This window comes from Heterodontus francisci, chromosome 10, assembly GCF_036365525.1.
Source record: "Heterodontus francisci isolate sHetFra1 chromosome 10, sHetFra1.hap1, whole genome shotgun sequence".
Lineage (NCBI taxonomy): Eukaryota > Metazoa > Chordata > Chondrichthyes > Heterodontiformes > Heterodontidae > Heterodontus > Heterodontus francisci.
This window is the reverse complement of record NC_090380.1, coordinates 64,692,251-64,714,037: the sequence shown is the minus strand read 5'-3', so window position 1 is coordinate 64,714,037 and position 21,787 is coordinate 64,692,251. Positions and strand designations below refer to the sequence as shown.

The 21,787-nt window shown below is 42.9% G+C and overlaps 1 protein-coding gene across 3 annotated transcripts in view; it reads right to left on the bottom strand.

Annotated features, from left to right (window-relative positions):
• The window catches only part of si:dkey-100n23.5, a 293,233-nt gene that overhangs the window by 121,070 nt on the left and 150,376 nt on the right, over window positions 1-21,787 (bottom strand). For 2 of the 3 annotated variants that reach the window (XM_068040642.1, XM_068040643.1), the window contains exon 7: window positions 13,882-13,971. The exons of the other annotated variant lie outside the window; for it this stretch is intronic. In XM_068040642.1, the coding sequence (XP_067896743.1) occupies window positions 13,882-13,971 (90 nt within the window). The remainder of the gene's footprint in view (window positions 1-13,881; window positions 13,972-21,787) is intronic. 3 annotated transcript variants of the gene reach the window in all.

Sequence of the window (21,787 nt, the reverse complement as noted above, 5' to 3'; positions counted from 1 at the left end):
GAATTAAAGATAAAATGCTGTCATTTCAACCCCATAAAAGCCCTGTTTTTCTGATAAGCTAGATTTGTAGAGGGTGGAAGATGGGAGGCCTGCCAGAAGGACATTAAACAAATTGAGTAGATTGGTAACAAAAGTGTGTGCAAAGACTTTAGTGCCAGCAAAGCTAAGGTAGGAGCTGGGCGATGTTGCAGATGTAGGAGTAAGAGAGGCTGGTGTTGGATGTGGCATTTGAAGTTCAGTTTGAAGCACAGAAAGTTGTGCACAATCTGGCTCAGCCTGACATAATACTGGTCGCAAGGGTGGAGGACAGTGCCAAGCGAGCTGAGTTCATGCCTAAAAATGCAGGCTTTGCAGGAGAGTACAGTTGGAGCTCATTAGCATATATGTGGAAGCCAACCCCACCATGCCTGTGCATAATGACATCAAGAGGCACCATGGGGATGAGAAAAGGGAGGAAGCGGGGGGTAGATTCTTTGGAGTCTGTGTGGGGGGGTGGGGGCAAGAAGAGAAGCTATTGCTGGAGATGTGCTGGCTGCATTTGAAAAGGCATGAGTGGAATCATGTTAATGCAGTCTCATGGAGCTGGACAATAGAAAAATGGCAATGGAAGAGGATGGCATGGCTGATCATGTCAACATGTCAAACACCATAGAAAGGTTGAAGAGAATATGGACAAATAACTCTTCATGATCAAGATAATAGATCATGACATTTGTGACTCTGGCCAGGGTGGCCTTGGTGCTGTGAGCAGAAAGCCGAACTGATGGGATTCAAAGGGAGTTTTGAGAGTGGGAGATACAGGTACAGAGCTGGAAGGAGTCAATACATTCAAGGGTCATTGAATTTTACATTACAGAAGGAGGCCATTTAACCCAGCATGTGTGTGCTGGCTCTTTGAAACAGCAGTTGTGCTTAGTCCCACACTTCTGCACATTGTCTGTAACCCTGGAAGTTCCTCATCCCCAAGTATCTCTCCAACTCTTTTTGTAAAATTATGAATGGAATCTGCTTCCACCACCTTTTCAGGAGGAGCAACAACTCTGAGTGAAAATATTTCTTAAATCCCCTCTAGATCTTTTTCCAATGATTTTGAATCCATGACCTCTAGTTAGTGACCCACTCGCCAGAGGCAATATTTATTCCCTATTTACTCTATCAAAACCCATCATCTTGAGAAGTTCTATTAGGTCATCCCTAACCTTCTCTGTTCCAAGGAGAGCAGTCTAACTTTTCAACCTCTCCGCATAACTGAAGTCCCCCAAACTGGGAAACATTCTTTGTGCCCTTTCTAATGCCTTTACATCTTTCCTGAAGTGTGGTGCCTAGAATTGTCCACAATACCCCAACTGAGGCCTAAGCAGTGATTTATAAAGTTCTAGCATGACCTCTTTGCTTTCATATTCTATGCCTCAGTTTATAAATCCTTTTTTAACCAACTTATCAACTTGCCCTGCCACCTTTAAGGATTTGTGCTCATGGTTACCAAGGTCTCTCTACTCATCTACACTTTTCAAAACTGTGAAATTTTTTCTATATCATTTTTCCATATTAGTCCTCTCAAAGTACATTCAATTCACACTTCACCACATCAAACTCTTAACTGCTATGCTTCTACCCATTTCATCACCCTAATTCATCCTGAAGTCTATACCATCATCATCATGATCCTCTGTTTTGCCAAGTTTCGTATCATCTACAAACTTTATAACATTGCTCCCTACACCCACGTCCTTTATTAAAATTGCAAAGAGTAAAGGAACTAATTACTAATACTGTGGCGACAGGAGCAGGTCAGAGGCTGTGAATTCTGCAGTGAGTAACTCACCTCCTGTCTCCCCAATGGCTGTCCACCATCCACAAGGGACAAGTCAGGAGTGCGATGGAATACTCTCTACTTGCCTGGATGGGTGCAGCTCCAACAACACTCAAGAACCTCGACACCATCCAGGACAAAGCATCCCGCTTGACTGGCACCCAATCCACCACCTTCACCACTGACGCACAGTGGGAGCAGTGTGTACCATCTACAAGATGCACTGCAGCAACTCACCAAGGCTCCTTTGACAGCACCTTCCAAAGCCACGACCTCTACTACCTAGAAGGACAAGGGCAGCAGACACATGGGAACACAACCAGCTGCAAGTTCCCCTCAAAGCCACACACCATCCTGACTTGGAACTCTGCTGCTCCTTCACTGTCGCTGGGTCAAAATTCTAGAACTCCCTTCCTAACAGCACTGTTAAGAGTACCCAGACCCCAAAGACTGCAGCGATTCAAGAAGACAGCTCACCACCACCTTCTCAAGGGCAATTAAGGATGGGCAATAAATGCTGGTCTAGCCAGTGACGCCCACATCCCATGAATGAATTTTAAAAAAACTAATTTAGCCGCCTAAACTTTGGAATGCTCTGGAATTCACACATTAAACCTCTTTGTCTCACTAGCTCTCCCTCTTCCTTTAAAACCTACTCTTTTGACCAATCTTTTGGTCAACTGACCTAATATTTCCTTTGGCTCAGTATCAAATTTTGCCTGATTACACTCTTGTGAAGTGCCAATTGGGTACAATAGACTGCTGTCATGCCCAGTACAGGCATGTCCTATTCATAAATTTAAACATGGATTATATTCAGCATTGCATCTTCTGGAACTGAATTTTCCTTTTTTTTTTAAATAAACCACAATGGACATTTAAAGTGGACATGGGCTGCAAAGATGGCCACCAAAGGTCATGTGACCTTTGGCTTGTGTATTCAAGAACTGACTCACCTGTCTGAAAGGACAAAAGAATACCTTCCAGCCTAAGAGGGATCATCAACGGCCATCCTGAAACCACCAGGAGACATTCCGGAATTGAACGGGTTTCTCTTGAGACAAAGAAGGTGTGTCTTAACTCTCCTCAGGATGAATGTCTTACAACAATAAACCAGGACAAGGCGAGACCCCCACCGGATTTGGAAAAGGAACTGTAAGAAGTCACATGGTGAGGCAGCCATGTTGGTCTCCTTTTAAAAAGGCTGCGTTTGCTGACAATGCAACTACTAGGTGGCGCAGTACTTGCACATGTGCAAATGCAGGCACTTCAACTGGAACGCCAGGCTCTGCGACGTTCAGGCAGCTGCCAGAATTAAAGATGGCGCTGCTCAATTTATCACAGCAAACCTTACATTAAGTTGGATGAAAGCCCAGTAATATGCTATGTAGTTATAGGATACTAACTGTAACCCTCCGATCCATTTAACGTTTCAGTAATCCTATTAAATACAAAAGGAATTTTATGATTGAATTTCCATTGGAAGATAGTGAATTAGCACCTCGATCGATGGAAAGGAAAATCGGGCAGAGCATAAAATGTGCTGCCAATTCGTTATCGTGATTCGTTTATATGACTGACCAGGATTTATTTCATCCGAACGCAGCTACTAGTTCCCGCCCCACTGGCCGCTTTCCCCACGCGTAACTCGCTTTCTCCCCCTCCTCCCTACTGGCGCCACCCCGCTCTCTAGCTGCTCGCTCTCCGCAACCACCCCCCTCCTGCCCCCAGAGCTGCTAGCTCTGGCCACGCCACTCACTCCCACATTTCATCAGTCACCAGGCGCCGCCTGTAGAAGCAGGAGGGCCGCAAGGGGTGATGGGGCGACGTAGGAGCGAGTGGCCGAGAGGAGGGAAGGGCATAGCCTGGAGCGAGCGGCTGGGGTGGCGGGGAGCGAGCTACCAGATGCGAAGTGAGGAACAACCGGCCAGGGCAGTGGGGGGGGGGGGAAGCAGAGAGGTCTGGAGCAAGCGGCTGAGGGGAGGAAGCGTCGAGGCCTGGAATGAGTTGCCAAGGACGGAGAACTACAGCCTCAAAGTCTCCCATTCAGCCGCTTCCTCCAGCCGAGTGGTGGGGGGCGAGGGGGGGGCTACATACCCAATGACGCTTTATCACGCATGCGCAAAGAAGGAATTGGCGCGGAAATGCAATGACGTTGGCGCTGCGAAATGACATCATCCCGTGCATGCACCACTAATTCCTGGCGTTGTCAGGAATCACTGTTTTAAAAATCTTTAAAATACAGACTGCAGAAAAAGCAGCAAGCAGACAAGGCGGTACCAACGTGCCTTAAAAGAACTGGAGGCTGTAACATCTTAAGGTCTCCGAACCTGTTCCTTTTCAAGTCCATCAGTACAGAAAACCAACCTCCTAGTAATGAGGCTACAAGCAAGTAACTTTGTGACCTACTCAAAATCCACCTCTTCCAGAGAATCCTGCACAAACTTCAATATACAACTCCAGCTATAAAATCCACCTAACTACACTTCAGGAGTGAAAACGCCTTCTTCACTGGGCCCTCAACGCATGCCTTTATCCCAAGACAAGCCAAATCCCATGACTTATGAACAGGGCGGTGGTAGCAGTCGGTTCTCTGCAGTGTTCCTGAATGTGTAGTGGGTCAGGCCATGATCAAACCAGCTCCCCCACAGAAGACTGCATTGACACTGCAGGTAGATGACCATGAGGTCTGCCTGCCCGAGACTTTCTTTGGAAAGTTAGGAGACCCAGGGAATGAATTAAATGGATTTTCCCCAGGTGACGCTCAGCGAGCAGACCCAGTATTGCGAAAGTTAGCACAGGCTGCCCAGTCTGAAAGTGAAGCAGGGAGTCCCTGATTGCTAATATTTAAAGAATGAGGCACTGATGAGGTAACTGAGTTCTCCTCACAGATCTGAGAGCAAGGAGTGGACAGTAGTTCACCAGTTAGTGGTGCCACAGAAGTACCGGGGAGAAATATTAAGAAGGGCCCACGAGACTACAGTAGCTGTACATGCTGGTATATGAAAGAACAAAACCCACATAGACAGCAGTTTAACTGGCCAAAACTCCACAAAGATGTTGTGGAGTACTGCAATGGTTGCCACATGTGCCAGGTTGAGGGGAAACCCCAACCTACAGTGAAACATGCACCCCTAAGTCCTGTACTGGTGTTAGGAGGACCCTCCAGCAGAGGGCTGGTGAACTGTAAGGGATCCCCGCCGAGAACAAGAGGGGACAGGCAGGCACACGGCTGGCAAAAGTTTAGAAAGAGAAGGGGAAAAAGTGACCAAGAGGGCAGGTTAAAGGAAGTCCGGGAGGAATCCTGGATGAAAACCCCTACTGTCTGGTCAGCCAACTCCAAAGATTTTGAGAAGTTAAACCACACATCCTCCTATGTAAATGCAGACTCTAGAAGCACCCCACTGGAGTTGCTAACAGCATTTACAGGAACCTGCAGAGACAAAGAGAGACCTCTAAGGGGAACAGAAACCATGAGGGTGATGCCTCACCTAGTCGAGGTGCCATAGGAGAGTGCAATCAAGTCTGCACAAATACCTGCAGGTAAGAGTGTCCCAGAGAACAAAGGGGCGATTAACAAAGAATCCTCCCTCACTGTAAGAAGAAACGAGAACCACCCATCCCCTGAAGTCAAAAATCTTTGCATGACAGAGTTCAAGATAGACCCGCCCACTATTAACTCTCCTGGAAAAAAAAATTACCTCAACAGGAACAAAACCCTAGGCAGTCATCGCAATGGCAAACTGAAGAAAAGCTTCTCCAAAGAACCACATGGCTACTGGGATGCCAAAAAGGGGGGAATTAAAGCAGCGCTGGAACCCAGAAAAGACAATTCTAATAAGCTTTAAGATTGATGAATGAATAGAAATGAATGAGAGAAATGCATGATTTTTCTTTCTGTATCCTGCATTTCTCTCAAATCTTTTAATGAAATGTGTTTTTTTTTTCAAATCGCATTTCATTCCCCTGGGTGTGGAGGAGTCATGCAAGCCCCCACATGCCAAGAATGAGGCACCTTAATTTCGCCACATGGACATTAAACTTAAAATTGTTGCTGGGAAGAAAAGCGGGCCGAGCACAAGAAATTGCCAGGCCCCTCATCGGAAAAGCATTTTTTGCATACAAGCAGACAGTACAGTGTTGGAACAAAGGAACCAGTCCCTGCTCCCCCAATACACAAACAGACGTGGTCAGACCACCTTAGTCACATGACTAACTGGCTGTTGGAGTTTTTTTTAATTTGACAGGCAGGCACATGGCTGGCAAAAGTTTAGAAAGAAAAGGGGAAAAAGTGACCAAGAGGGCAGGTTAAAGGAAGTCCGGGAGGTATCCTGGATGAAAACCCCTACTGTCTGGTCAGCCAACCCCGAAGAATTTGAGAAGTTAGACCCTACATCCCCCTATGTAGAAGCAACCCACCAGAGTTGCTAACAGCATTTACAGGAACCTCTCTCCTGTCTGCTCTCATCTCACTCTCACCAGGTTCGGAAACCACTGAAGACACATGAACCCCAAAAGTTTCCTACAGTGAACAAGGTTTAAGAATACTGAGCCCCAAAGAAAAGCACGAAGTACTTACAAGCAAGAACAACCTACAAAAGGACTACAGTGAGCTCGAAGCACAGTAACAAGAAACTCTTCTGATATTGGCTCAAACCTCTACTTTATTTTTCTTCTTCTCCTTTCTGTCTCTATTTGCATGTGCGTATCGCATATGCATGCTAGCGTGGGGTGCGACGTATATCTGTAGGCGTTAACCAAATGAGAGTTTAATAAAATTTCACTTTTCTTTTTTAAACCTAAGGAGGCCTGTTTGTGCTCATTTATTTGCCTTGTAATTGGAAAGCGGTGAACAAGGATTCACCAAGGGGGATCTCAAAACACAGTGTGTTTAAAAATTAAATCCTGTTACAAAAAGACCAGGTGAAGGCTGAAAGAGACCCCTAGACATCTTTCTCACCTGGTCGTAACAGTCTCCAACTTTTAAAAGAAGGAACCAAGATAGTAAACCAATAGGGACACAGCCAGTGTGTTTACAGAATGGGAAATCTGGGCACATCAAGACAGATTGTTGGTACTTGAAAAAACAACAGGAGGCGCTGCAGCCAAGCCAGTGCTCGTAGCGATGAAAGTGGTGAACGTGTGCTAATGTAGCTCCAGATCAAAACACCTACAAAAACTTTTTACATAAAGGAAAAATGACTCCTTTTGTATCACAGGCACCAGGCAAAGAGATAACCATCCTCAGGGATACCAGTTGTCTTCAAACACGACTGGCAGCCAAGTTTACAGAAATGTCCACTGAAAGCAGAACAACTACCACAATATTGGTGAAAGGGCTTTCTGGCAAATGCTTAAAGGTTCCCTTAGTTAATGTTTACCTGCAGAGTAAGTTGGTCACCAAGGTAGTGATGGTCAGGGTCATTCCGAGTTTACCAATGCAGGGGGTTGACCTATTACTGGACAATGACTTGGCAGGAAACATGTTATTGTAAAAATGCACTATCCTTTTAATGGCTTTCTTTCTTGTGTGTGGATGTGAGTGGTGAGCGAGTAACATAGTGTTAGACTTTCGGGGTAAACAAGTGAAAAAAATCCTCTGTTTAAACCCACAAAAGCGTGCTGCTGGTTATTCAAATTGGCCAGACCCTCAGGGGTTAAGAATCACACACATCTTCCTGTCCAAAAACACACTGATTACGGACAGAAAAGGGAAAAGAACTGAGGTTTCAGTTCTCTCTCAATGATCAACTTAAAGTTATTCTGTTGAGTATATGGGTTAAAACACTACAACACAAGACTCTATCTGCCCTATTCAGTTAGATAGAGTATTTGTTTCATTGATGGGCTTTGTCTAATTTTTTTTTATTTAAGTGCTCTGTTTTTCTTTACAGTGGCACTGCCTCTTTTCCCCCTCAATTGGGCATTTCCATGTCATGCAACATCAACAACTGAGAGGTAAATCAGAGGGAGTGTCATTAATACCTTTCTTTGCGACCTCTGCAGACGTATTCCTAAACGCCAGTTTAATGTGCAACCTTAGAACACATTTTGTACTGAACTGTATCAGAGAAATGCCCCAATTATTGCCTTAAATGTTTTGTCAAAATAGTCAGTAGTCATACTGAATGCTAGGAACAGAAATGGCCAATGTTAATTAAACATATGGCCTTTACAGCCAAAACATTCCTTACCTATGATAGAAAATAAGCCATGAAGACCACAGGCTTGGAGATGGCTTGTTCAGGGGACAAAGATGTTGGCCTCAACTTTGTGGTCAGCAACAAAGCAAGGATGCTTGCTGCTCACCTTGAAGAAAACTGTCCACAAAGATTTAGTAATCTCTGTGGCAGAAATATCCCCTTTCTCCATGGCAGTTTAAATCTGGCATTAAATCAAGGGGATTTCTTGGCATGCGATGTCAGCAAACAGGCAGGCAACCAATCAAACTGAAGTATGTAAACACAACAAACCAGGAAATCTTTCGCTTTTAACATAAATTTTCAGATAGCGGAATAAAATGTAGGACTTAAAGACAGAAGCTAAAATAAAGAATTGAAGAAAAGATTGCGTTTTTTTAAAATGTGGATTTTTAAAAATCATTGTGGAGAAATTTGACATTCCACAAATATAAAATTAGCTTTCCAGGGCCAGTAAAGGTGTTTAGCAGTAATTATGGAATTAGTACGTTGTTAAAAACCCAGTTACACCTCATTCAACATGGTATAACTTTTTCCAGGGTTTTTACAGCGAGACGAAGTGTTACAATCATGAATTGATGACAGCTTCCACTGTAAGAGAGACAGCAGCCGGCAGACTGCACACCCTATGTAGGAGCGTAGACTAACTGACAGCAAATTCTAGATTTCCACATTATTCTGCAGATGTCCAAACTCGCAAAGTTGTTGTCAGTTTCAGTGGAGCAATGACAGTGACAATGACGGTCGTTACCAGAGCAAAATCTGGGCCGTTGGCCCAGAAGTTCAATTACACCTGAAAACAAGCAGGATGGGGTGCGTGCTGCACACAGTCCCATAGACCTTGGTTCTGGAACCTCATTATGTGGTATTTATGTCTGTTTCCAACTTTCATGGCAGCAGTGAGGAATAGCTTACACTAAGTTAAGTATGCAAACTGCAGAAAGCCTTGAAAAGGGAAGTTAGAGATGTGGCAATAATTAGAGTAGACAGATTGGCCCATGGTGGGTATTTTGAGGAGTGGGTGATGATAGCAGTTTTGAAAGAGAGATGGAAGTGCGTAGCAAAGGGAGTCATTAACGAAGTCTGTTAGCATAGGAGCCAGAAGGGATAATGACAGTGGAAAAGAAATTCAGTGAGGAGGAAGTGGGTCTCATAGACAAGATGAAATTAGGGACTGAGGGAAAAGATAAGAAAAGCCTGCAGAGTGTTAGGAAAGAGGGCAATCGGTGTTAGACTGAGTAGGAAATTAGGGAAAGGAAGGGAAGCAGAAGTAGCAGTAGAGATGGTCTCAATCTTAAGACAAAGAAACCCATGAGATCTTCACAGTTGATACTGCAGTCAAGGGGGGGGGGCAGGGGAGAAAAGAGAAAACAGGTTTGAGGAGGCAGACAATCATTGAGAAAAGGAGTCTTGGGTTGTCATTAGCTTCTGGATAATCGTGGAGTAGGGGGATTATTTGGCTAAGGAGACAGGGCAGGGTAATGCTCCACATACTTGAGCCAAATTTGTGGTGAATGACTGGACTATCTGTGCATCAGGCGTGCTACAGTTTGCAACCCTCTGATTTAAGGGAGCTTAAGATGGTGCTGCACCAGTGGGAATGGCGGGGTGAGAGATCTGGTGTATTAATCACTATGGTTATGGACAGGTGGGTGATGGCATGACCGGCTGCCACTTTCCACCTCCCACTGACCACAGACAGTGTTTTTGTATTACTAGTGTTTCAGCCCCTGAGCTTTGTTCACCAAACAGACAGGGACAGGTTTTCTCATAGGTTTAGAACAGAAGATTAAATATTCATTGAACAATATTCATTGAACAATATTCATCACTCGAAATGTTCACAACACCAACCACACATGCATTCACTTTCACATGCATATACAAGAGAAAATAGATAGGGTGTTAAGAGTTCAAGGTGTAAAAGTCTGTTGTTTTAGGAAAAACCTGTGGGATCCTCTCAGGTGAGTTTTAAAGTTGCAGGCCTGTTAGTCTTGAATTTGCTGGGTTGCTGAAGTCTTCTGATAGTTCACTTCAGTTTGAAGACGGTGTTAATTTCTTAGTTCAGTTTTCGCAAGTGGAGGAGTGGTTTAAAAGGCACTCCCTTTTCTCTGCTGCAGTTGGCTTTCAACTTGTCTCAGCAAAGTTCAACTGTGTTAGCTGGAACTGATCTCTCTCTCAGCCTTGTGCTGCAATTCAAGATGGCTTTTGATGTTGACCGTGTGGCTGGAGAGCCCAAACTGATGTTGATGACTTATGCTCTGAACTCGAAAGACCCCTTTGTTCTTCAAGACAAATACTTTTGAAGGTGAACTCATAAGTATCAGTTCAGCCTATGTGACTTTAAGTTTCAGTTCTTGATGGGCTGGTACAATAGCTTTGATGGCCCTATTTTGATAATATGAGAGCTGTTCACATTCTATTGTGGTGAAGGTTAGCTGGAGATGTAGAGTCTGGGGAGCGCCTTTGTCTTTGTTTTGTGTATCGCTCACATCCATGTGTGATAAGCTGTCTCATTTCCATGCAGACGGGATTAATTGGTTTCAGTTCTAGTAGACATGGATGTGGATTTTAGTGCAGGTGTTGGTATGGGGCATGCGACTTGTCCTCCATTTTGTTTACAGCAAATGTACCATCTGTTAAAACTGTTCTAATTTTTTTTATAACTCTTCAGTTTGTTTCTGTATTTTTATCGCTGTGCTTCTCGTGAGTATAACACTATGAATTCACGAAACAGAGCAAGCAGGTGAATAGGTTTATAATTTAAAGGATTAAGATATTATATCTGTGACGCCTATAACAGACAAACAATCAATTGCTGGGCTGTGGGATCAAACAGACTGGATCATTTTCTTTAAGCGAATCTGGTTTTAACCCTGTTAAAACAAGAAATAATATGCCATGGAAAGGAACTGTATTTTGTCACCACATGGAATAATGTTTATTTGAAGATTGTTCGAAATCAAATGAACTTTAATTCTCCAAATCTACTTCACCAGAGTAAATTTAGAAATTCAAAGCAATTAAGTTTACATAAGTTGCATGAAAGAAAAGTCTGCTACTTTGAAAGTTGAAAACAGTCTTTCAGAATATCACATGCTAAAATATAAGTATATGAAATTTTATATTGTTGCACTGCTTTATGTAATAGATCAGACTATACCTCTCAACTGTCTCATTTAATCAGAATGTTCTGACATTAAATACTGCTGATTAAAAATAGAAATGGTGCAGGGGGTGACGGTGGTGTAGTGGTAATGTTACTGAACTAGTAATCCAGAGGCCCAGACCCATACCCTGGGGGCACAGGTTCAAATCCCACCATAGCAGCTGGTGGAATTTAAATTCAATTAATAAAAAAAAAAGCTGGAATTGAAAGCAGTAATAGTGCCATGAAACTATCAATTGTAAAAACACATCTGGTTCATTAATGTCCTTTAGGGAAGGAAATCTGCTGGCCTACATGTGACTCCAGACCCACAGCAATGTGGTTGACTCTTAACTGCCCTCTGAAATGACCTAGCAAGCCACTCAGTTGTCAAGGACAATTAGGGATGGGCAACAAATGCTGGCCTTGCCAGTAACGCCCACATCCCATGAAAGAATTTAAAAAAGTAGGTAAATCAGCAAGATTTACAAAAAGCGTGGCCCTGCCAACCTGAATTTCATCCATTTAGCAGACTGAAGTTTGAGAGGCATGGATCCAGCATGTTATTAGATTACAAATATGGCTATTCCTTGTTTACATTACATTGGATTATAAAATCATTACTATTTTCAGGCAAACTTCTTCATTTTTTCCATATTATGATTTCTCCACTTCCTTCTACAAAAACAAACAAAATTCTGACTAAGAGAAGGGGGTGTGCTTGGGTAATCTTACCCATCATCCAGGGCAAAACGCAGAAATTCAGCTTAAATCAAAAACACAAATACCTGGAGGAGCTTTGATGCAACAAACTCAGTTGTCTTAAATCTTGATAAATGCACAAAATTATTCTCCTTTAAAACCTCCCCGTTGTATTGTTGATTCTAAACAATTGTAAAGAAAGAGTGGAGAGAAAATTGGAAGTGAGAGTGACCTCACATTGCCAATGCACATTTCCAAGTAAGTACTAGAAAATTCCTCCCCATCTCAACAAGGAATGTTGAGAGGATGAGTGGGCCTGAAAATGGAACTTACAAAATAGATGAGTCATAAAGAATTATTATTTTTTTCCAAAACTAATTGAAACAGTAGAGATATTGCACAACATCCTGGCAACTGGCTGGTGGAGGATGCTCAACTGGTGCTACCACATTCTATTGTAGCATTCTGGAGAAAAAGTGATCATTTTTGATTTGCTTGAGGTGTGCTCATCCCTTCTCTTGACTGCTCAACACCTACCTTATGGAGCCAGACAAATAGAAGGAACACCTTATTCTATGTCTCATCAATTTTGATCCACTCGATTTCTGAAATAATTACTACATAGCTACAATGTTATGTGTTTCACAACCACACCTATAATCACCCATAATTACAAAATATATCCAGACAAGAAATGCCTTCCAGTTAAGTTTAGTTTAATTTAATTTATCTATTCAAAAAGGAAAATCTACAGATCCCTGTTAACAGTACCTGGAATGATAATTCATATTTTTGCCCCTTCCTTGCCCAGATGTCTACAACAAGTGGTGATAATTCTGTATGTGAAGAATTTCTTCCCGACATTAGTCCTAAATTCACCAGATGGACCTATGTCAACCCCAATTTTATGATCCTGGGAAAGATGGGCATGGGTCCCCCTGCAGCGATAGTGTGGGCTACACTGGACTTTGTGATGGGTGTACCTGCCTCTAATTTGAGTAACTAATGGCATAGGAAAAGCCTGTCTCAAGAGCTTGGTCTGTAGCACAAGGAATAAAAAGCACAAAATCTGGTGAGGGATCAGCACTTACATGATTTCTGCTTACACTAAAAGGGTAAGTTGTGGCAGTTACAGAAAAGAGGACTAATTACTCACAATGGCACAGCAGAGAGCTGTGGAAAACATTGAAGAATTGGAAGACCTGCTGCAGGGGGTGGTCCAAAGAAGAGTGGTTAAGTTTGCAACTCATGGCCAGCTTCCAGTGAAAGCACAGGTGCCAGCTGCACTGAGGGAGGCCACAGATCAAATAAATGTAGTCAATTAGGTTCCTCACTTCTGGTATTGGGGTAAGATGTGCAATGCTTTGATGACAGCTGTGTGTTCTATCCAGCTGATCCCTTGTTCGAAAAGGCAAAGTGATGTGTTTCATCTTGTGTTGTCTCTTGTGAAAAAAAAGTTACCATGTGCCTGGTACATATGTGCACTGCACTGCAACTGCAGAAACTCTCGATTTATTCTACATTATATTCTGGAGATAAGTTATTGTGGCTGTATTTTTGTTGTCACCCCCTCAAACTAGTTTAAGCTGCTCAGCACATGGAACTTTATTGGTTATGGGCATCTATATAGTAACTTTTACCACAGAAAAGAGATCTATGAAACCATGAACAGAAGATGATCCATTGCCTTTAATTGAGGAAGGGAGAAAAGTGGGAGGAAGCCACCTCCTCACACCCCGAAAAAGTTTTTATTTGACAACAACCTGTTTCCTTTGAACTCACAAAAAGTCTCCTTCGTCATTTAATTTTATGTAACAGAATTATTTAGATACAAATTCTTTAACTCAAAAGACTCCACAAATAATGATTAGATAGTAATTTAACATTAAAATTATAGCGCAATCTCTGGAACTATTATTGTCGAATGAAAGGATTTTCCTTTTGCAAAAAATAGCCAAAAACAGTTGACCTTCTCTGTACAGAATTTGCATTATCTATTGGCACAGCCAGGTGCTTACCACCATGCTCCAGCAGGGCCATAATAATCTCCAAAGAGCGGAAGACAGGATAGAATAAATGGCACACCCCAGGCAGCAACACAATACGCACTGCAAGAAATAATGCAAGAAAAAGAAACATACTTAAATCAGACAAAGAATAAAAGATAAAACAAACTGTTATACACTTTAAATTGGAAATATTTAAGCCCCAAAATTGTGAGACTTGATCCTGGTGCAGAGCCTTATTTGATGGGGCGATAGATACAGACATCAGTGCGACTGATTAATAGTGCTTCCAATTTTGGAACTATAGCCAGCCATTCATACAATATTAAAGTTAATCACTTCTAATCTACAGCTGTATTGTGAAAACAGCAAAAAAATTCTGGAAAAAATTTTAAAACAGTCTTTAATGAAATAAAGCATTTATTTTAAATAATTAGTCTTTCCAACATTACTTTGTTTAGAACTTAATTTTTAAATTGAGATTTTATTTGCGTTCCCAGTTTGAGGGGCTTTTTGGTCAGAAATATTAAGCTGAAAGTTTGAGGCAAATTATTGAATCAGCAACATTCTCCATATTTCTAAAGACAAGAGCTCAATAACCGGAGGTGTTTGCCTGTTGAAGAATACTGAGGAACAACGGTTCTTCCTTTAGGCAAGAACACCACTTCCAATAGCCTGTGGAGAACAGATGCAATGTGGTATAGACCAATAAGGTTCTCGTGTTAATTTTCACAGGAAATAGAACGTGTGACCACAGTTCAGAGATGCAAGAATTTTCCGGTATTCACCATGCCATTCTTTTCAACTAGTGTAGTGAGAAAACATTTTTTTAAAATTGAAGTTGGAGGAAAATGACATAAAAGGCCAACAAAATATTCTGTTCTGTATAAACTGTAGGATATTTACACATGAAAAGCCGACTACTTTATTAGGCACATGAATGTTTATCATTACAAGACAGGACATTAGGTGTAGGGATGTTTCTCTCTATTGAAAGAAAAATAACATTAGTTGGTCTCCACAAAATGAGTAAAATCTTGCAGTATATAACATATACCAAACATGAAGTGGATGTTTTTTCACAATTAGAATATTCCACCCCCAAATTTCATCACAATTCAAAAGTTGTAGCAAGAAGCAGCAGGTGCAATGATTTACCAAAACACCCAAGGTGTACACTTCAGCTAAGAGACAGGGTTCGCAGATAGCAAAATACAATTACAAATGACATCAGCTAAAATATTGTAAAACAAGCAAGTATGCCCTATCAAGTGACAAAAACTCACCTTTGTTGCTAAATTTCACCTAAGAGAGCAACTAAATATGTCTCATGCCAGGAGGAAGGAAAAACTGCAAGGGCTAGTTCAAAATAATTTTATTTCGATTGGCTGATTAGAGAGGTACAGTTGGTCACCAAGAGATCTGCAGTGTAAGTCATTCCACCTTCCCTGCTTGAGGAGGATGACAACAGTAGGAGAACCTCAGAAGAAACACAAAAGTGTGCTGGGGATGTTTTCTCCTTCCTACGCAATCTGTTTAGTTGTTCAATAGTATAAACTTTAATCAGGGAGGAAGTTATCAATAATTATGGAGACCTTCACAATGTAATTTTATTTCCACTGTCAGTTAACTCTATGCACCTCAATTGTGAGAGAATGGCAACATTAGGGCTCTGTTTTTGCCTATGGCAAATACACACCAATCATGGGAGGACCGGGGGACACATATTTAAGGTTTTGGGCACATATTTTCATTTTTTGGCAAGAGATGCAAAGTTGGCATGAACCTGAAGGGCCAAATGGCCTCCTTCTGTGTTGTATGAGTCTAATGACTCCAATGACTCAATGGGAGACTTGTCTTGTTAAGACAGTACATAAGCAGTGGCAGAAATTTAAGGAGCTATTTCATAATTAAAGATATCTTCCATTGAGAAAGACTCTTCAAGAAGGACGAAACATCCGTGGCTAACTAAGGAAGTTAAAGATGGTATCAAACTGAAAGAAAAGGCCAAGATAGTTGTGAGGATGAGTGGCAGTCCAGAAGATGAGGAAAATTTTAGAAACCAGCAAAAGATGACTAAATAAAAGGGCAACAAAATAGATTATATGAGTAAACTAGCATAAAATATAAAAACAGACAGTATGAGCTTATTCTTTGGCCTCCTTGTCTCGGGAGACAATGGGTAAGCACCTGGAGCAGCGCCTGGAGTGGCAAAAAAGGCCAATTCTAGAGTGACAGACTCTTCCACAGGTGCTGCAGATAAAATTGGTTGTCAGGGCTGTTTCGCAGTTGGCTCTCCCCTTGCGCTTCTGTCTTTTTTCCTGCCAACTGCTAAGTCTCTTCGACTCGCCACACTTTAGCCCCGCCTTTATGGCTGCCTGCCAGCTCTGGCGATCGCTGGCACCTGACTCCCAAGACTTGTGATCAACGTCACAAGACTTCATGTCGCGTTTGCAGACGTCTTTAAAACAGAGACATGGACGGCAGGTGGGTCTGATACCAGTGGCGAGCTCACTGTACAATGTGTCCTTCTGGTACCTCCTGTCATCTTCCATGCGGCTCACATGGCCAAGCCATCTCAAGCACCACTGACTCAGTAGGGTGTATAAGCTGGGGATGTTGGCCACCTTGAGGACTTCGGTGTTGGAGATACGATCCTGCCACCTGATGCCAAGTATTCTCCGGAGGCAGCGAAGATGGAATGAATTGAGACGTCGCTCTTGGCTGAAATACGTTGTCCAGGCCTCGCTGCCATAGAGCAAGGTACTGAGGACACAGGCTTGATACACGCGGACTTTTGTGTTCCTTGTCAGTGCGCCATTTTCCCACACTCTCTTGGCCAGTCTGAACATAGCAGTGGAAGCCTTTCCCATGCGTTTGTTGATTTCTGCATCGAGAGACAGGTTACTTGTGATAGTTGAGCCTAGGTAGGTGAACTCTTGAACCACTTCCAGAGCATGGTCGCCGATATTGATGGATGGAGCATTTCTGACGTCCTGTCCCATGATGTTCGTTTTCTTGAGGCTGATGGTTAGGCCAAATTCGTTGCAGGCAGCCGCAAACCTGTCGATGAGATTCTGCAGACACTCTTCAGTGTGAGATATCAATGCAGCATAGTCAGCAAAGGGAAGTTCCCTGATGAGGACTTTCCGTACTTTGGTCTTCGCTCTTGGACGGGCAAGGATGAACAACCTGCCACCTGATCTTGCGTGGAGGAAAATTCCTTCTTCTGAAGACTTGAACGCATGTGAGAGCAGCAGGGAGAAGAAAATCCCAAACAGTGTAGGTGCGAGAACACAGCCCTGTTTCACGCCACTCAGGATAGGAAAGGGGTCTGATGAGGCGCCGCTATGCTGAATTGTGCCTTTCATCTCGTCATGGAATGAGGTGATGATACTTAGTAGCTTGTATGAGCTTATACAAGAATATAAAAAGGAAAAGAGTAGCTAAAATAAACATTTGTCCCTTCGAGGATGAGAGTGGAGAATAATGGGAAACAGGGAAATGGCAGAGACTTTGAATAAATATTTTGTACCTGTCTTCACAGTGGAAGACACTAAATACATCCCAATAATACTAGATAATCAGGGGGCAAAAGGGAGGGAGGAACTTAAAAACAATCACTATCACTAGAGAAGAAGTACTAGGAAAATTGGTGGGAACTAAAGGCTGACAAGTCCCCTGGATCTGATGGCCTGCATCCGAAGGTCTTAAAAGAAGTGGATGCAGAGATAGTAGATGCATTGGTTGTAATCTTCCAAAATTCTCTAGATTCTGGAAAAGTCCCAGCGGACTGGCAAACCACAAATATAATGCTTCCAATCAAGAAAGGAGACAGAAAGCAGGAAACTATAGACCAGTTAGCCTAAGGTCTGTCACTGGGAAAATGCTGGAATCCATTAAGGAAGCAGTAGCAGGACATTTAGAAAATAATACAAACAAGCAGAGTCAACCTGGTATTATGAAAGGGAAATTGTGTTTGACAAATTTATTAGTTCTTTGAGGGTGTAACAAGCAGGGAGCATAAAAAGGAACAAGTTGTGTGAATTTGGATTTCCAAAAGGCATTCGATAAGGTGGCACATAAAAGTATGCAGATACAGCAAGTAGGAAGGCAAATGGAATGTTGGCCTTTATTGTAAGGCGGTGGAGTATAAAAGCAAGGAACTCTAAAGACAATTGTACAGGGCATTGGTGAGACCATACCTAGAGTACTGCATACAGTTTTGGTTTCCATATTTAAGGAGGCATATGCTTGCATTGGAGACAGTTCAGAAAAAGGTTTACTAGGTTAATTCCTGGGACAAAGGGGTTGTCTTATGAGGGAAGGTTGAGCATATTGAGTCTATACTCATTGGAGTTTAGAAGAATGAGCAGTTATCTTATTGAAACATATAAAATTCTGACAGGCTTCACTGGTAAGCTGCTGAGAGGATGTTTCCCCTGGCAAGGGAATCTAGAACTAGGGAGCATAGTTTCAGAGTAAGGGTTAGCCCATTCAAGACTGAGATGACGAGGAATTTCTTCTCTGAGGGTCATGAATCTTTGGAATTCTTTACCCCAGATATTGGTGAAGGCTGAGTCATTGAATATATTCAAGACTGAGACAGACAGATTCTTGAATTATACAGGGGAGTCAACTGTAATGGGGAACAGGCAGGAAAGAAGTTGAAACGAAGATTAGATCAGCAGGCTCGAGGAGCTATATGGCCTACTCCTGCTCCTATTTCTTATGTTCTTATCTTGTGTTTAGAGTCATAGGGTCATAAAGTTATACAGCACAGAAACAGGCCCTTCGGGCCATCGTGTCTGTGCTGGCCATCAAGCATCTATCTATTCTAATCCCATTTTCCAGCACTTGGCCTGTTGCCTTTATATGAATATGCTCTTGAGGAAGCCCTACATTTTGTTTGGCAGAGTTACAAAATTGACCCAGTAACTCTTAATGGGCTGCTCCTTTAACACTGTAAGTATACTTGGAGAAATGTGGGCAGTGAAGGCTATGCCTAAAACCTGCTCATTTAGTAAACACAACTTCGAGGTCCTGCTACAGGAAGTGCAGTCAAAGAGTATGGGACTTTCTAGTGTTAATGGTCATCGGCTGTTAAGTCCCAGATCCAATCTGCACAGGTGGGTTTAGCTGAGCAAGTGAATGCAATCTCCCAGATCTCTTACATCTGGGAGAAAATGCAAAGTAAATTCAGTGGCATCAGGAAAAATGCCACTATATCCGCCCTGGTACAGAAGCTTCCTGTCTGTCGGCAAAATGGACGCTATGTAGACGTTTACCTCCCAACCCTAGGCTAGTAGCATGCAAAACCGTTTGCAACATTACTTTATCTTTTTCCATAACAGAAGCGGTATGGCACAACTGCAGTGAGGCGCAGTAATACCTTGCACATAATAGTTCAAAATTTAACTCACAAAAAGTTACTTTGAATGGGCTTTGCCCAGGGAGGGAGGAAGGTGGTCTGGCTACATGTGTGCTGCCCGCGGGGAGCTCATGCAATTACCAACATCTTATTAAATGCGCTTTGCTTACAGGCTCAGCTACTGAGAAAGCACAAAGACAGACAAGGAACCATCCAGGCTGAAGCAGTTCACTCAGTAGGAGGATGTGGCCCTCACCCTTTCTGACTATGAATCTGTAGAAGAGATTAAATGGGGTGAGTTTGGAGCATTGGTGCCACCATTCATTAAATATACTCCAATTATGATGATCCCTCTTTCGATGACCTACTTTCTTAATCTGGGATTACATTTGCAAAACAGGTGCATGACACATAAAATGTCTTATGATCTTGCCTGTCTCTTTGAATGCATTGTCTTGGGGATGCATTGCAAATATTCTTCCTTTTTTCTTCTGGGTTCTTTCAAAGATAAAGAAAAATCCAGTACAGGCAGAACTACAAAGTCTGGCAGTTAACAGCAGGTTGCATCGAGTGTTCTCATTGTCCAGGGATGGGAACAGATATCAACACCTAAAGAAAACAGCTGACAAGTTTGAGGAAGGTGTAACAGGTGATTTATAACTCATAAGTGAGAAGTGGAGGAGGCAGGAGAGGAATTGGAAAGATCTAGCCAGGCAGGGTGCCCACAACATATACTCATTGCATGGGCAAAGGACTGAAATCCTCCTCAATCTGCTTTTGGACATAAATGAATGCAGGAGCAGAAGGCATTTTCCACCTCCTTGAGTCTGCGATAAATAGCTTGCAGCAGCTGGCGGAGGATGTGCAACAGTGCTCCTCCAACATCACAGCAGTCACACAAGGGATTTACACAAATGAATGGTATCATGGAGTATGTGGCAGCTTCACAGCCATCTGCAGAGGAGTCCCAAAACACATCAATTTCCAAGTGCTGTGACTGATGCAATTCAGACCCTGGGTACTCACTTACAGGAACCTATCGCTGATGGATTTAGGCCTATGTGATCAGCTGAAATGAGCATTCAATAGACACAATGAAGGTCACCACCATCGCCGCTGTAGAGCTGAAGACTTGCATACTACAGCTAGCTGCTCTCATAGCTAAGATATACCAGCTATGACGCAGGCATCTACCCAACAATGTGTCAGATTGCCAAGGTATGTTCTCACCATAAAAAACAAAACAACACCTCAAACCAGGACAATTGCTGCCCCATTAGCTTCCTCCCAATCATCAGTAAAATGATGGAAGGAGTCATCAATGATGCCATCAAGTGACACTGACTCATTAATAACCTGCTCACCAACACTCAGTTTGAGCTCTGCCAAAATCACTTAGTTCCCGACCTCGTCAGTACCTTCATTCAGATATAGACGCACGAGTAGAATACCAAAGGAGAGGGAGAGTAGCCGTTCAAGACATCAAAACAATATTCAACCAAATATACCACCAAGTAGCCCTAACAAAAGTGCAGTCAAAGGAGAACCATAAAAATTTTATTATTGCTGGGCTATAATGTGTGGATTTAATTGAAAAAGCATAGTTGCTCAGTGGCAGGATGTGCCCATTATGGAAGTAGCTCTCAATAACAGAGATTTGCATCTGCCTTCATATTGGTTCCATCCAAGTAGCTCTTCTGTTTCTTTTTTGAGACTTGGCTGGACTCTCATTGGCATCTCTTTGCATCTGTGCTCTGCTGCTGTGCAGGGGCTTCTAGTTGGGGTCATCAGCTGTAGCTGCAAACATTAGGTGTGGTCTCTGAGCAGCCATCCATTCAATCTTTTTGGACCTTCAAATAATGGAGGCAATGGTGAACTGCAGCAGGATAAGATCATCATGTTTGCTCTCTTAACAATGCAGGGTAATGTGGAAGATTTAATTTCTATAGTCAGAAAACACCTGGACGTTTATGGAGACATATCTTTTCCTATTCATGCACACATCAGGAGTGACAGTTGAAGCACTGATGGCCACATGGGTTTCAATCCATAATCCCCTTACGCCCCCACCTCAATGAATTTCATGCTCGGCATGACGTTGAGCTCTTCTTCCTTCGCGCTCACTTCTTTGACCAGGAGTCCTCCCCCCGACCAGGGGACCCATTCACCCGCCTCCAGTATTCTCCCCCTACCTGGACCCCTCCCTCTGGCCTGCTACCCGCTCTTGATCTTTTCACTGAAAACAGTCAGCGAGACATCGGCCGTCTCAATTTCTCTGCCCCCTCACTCACTATAACCTGTCCCCCTCTGAACTTGCTGCACTCCGTTCTCTCAGGTCTAACCCCGACATTGTCATCAAACCTGCAGATAAGGGTGGTGCTGTTGTTGTCTGGCGTACCAACCTCTACCTTGTAGAGGCTCAGCGCCAACTCTCAGACACTTCTTCCAACTTCCCCCTGGACCAGGACCCCACCACTGAACATCAAGCTACTGTTCACAGGACTGTCATGGACCTCATCTCCTCTGGAGATCTTGCCTCTACAACTT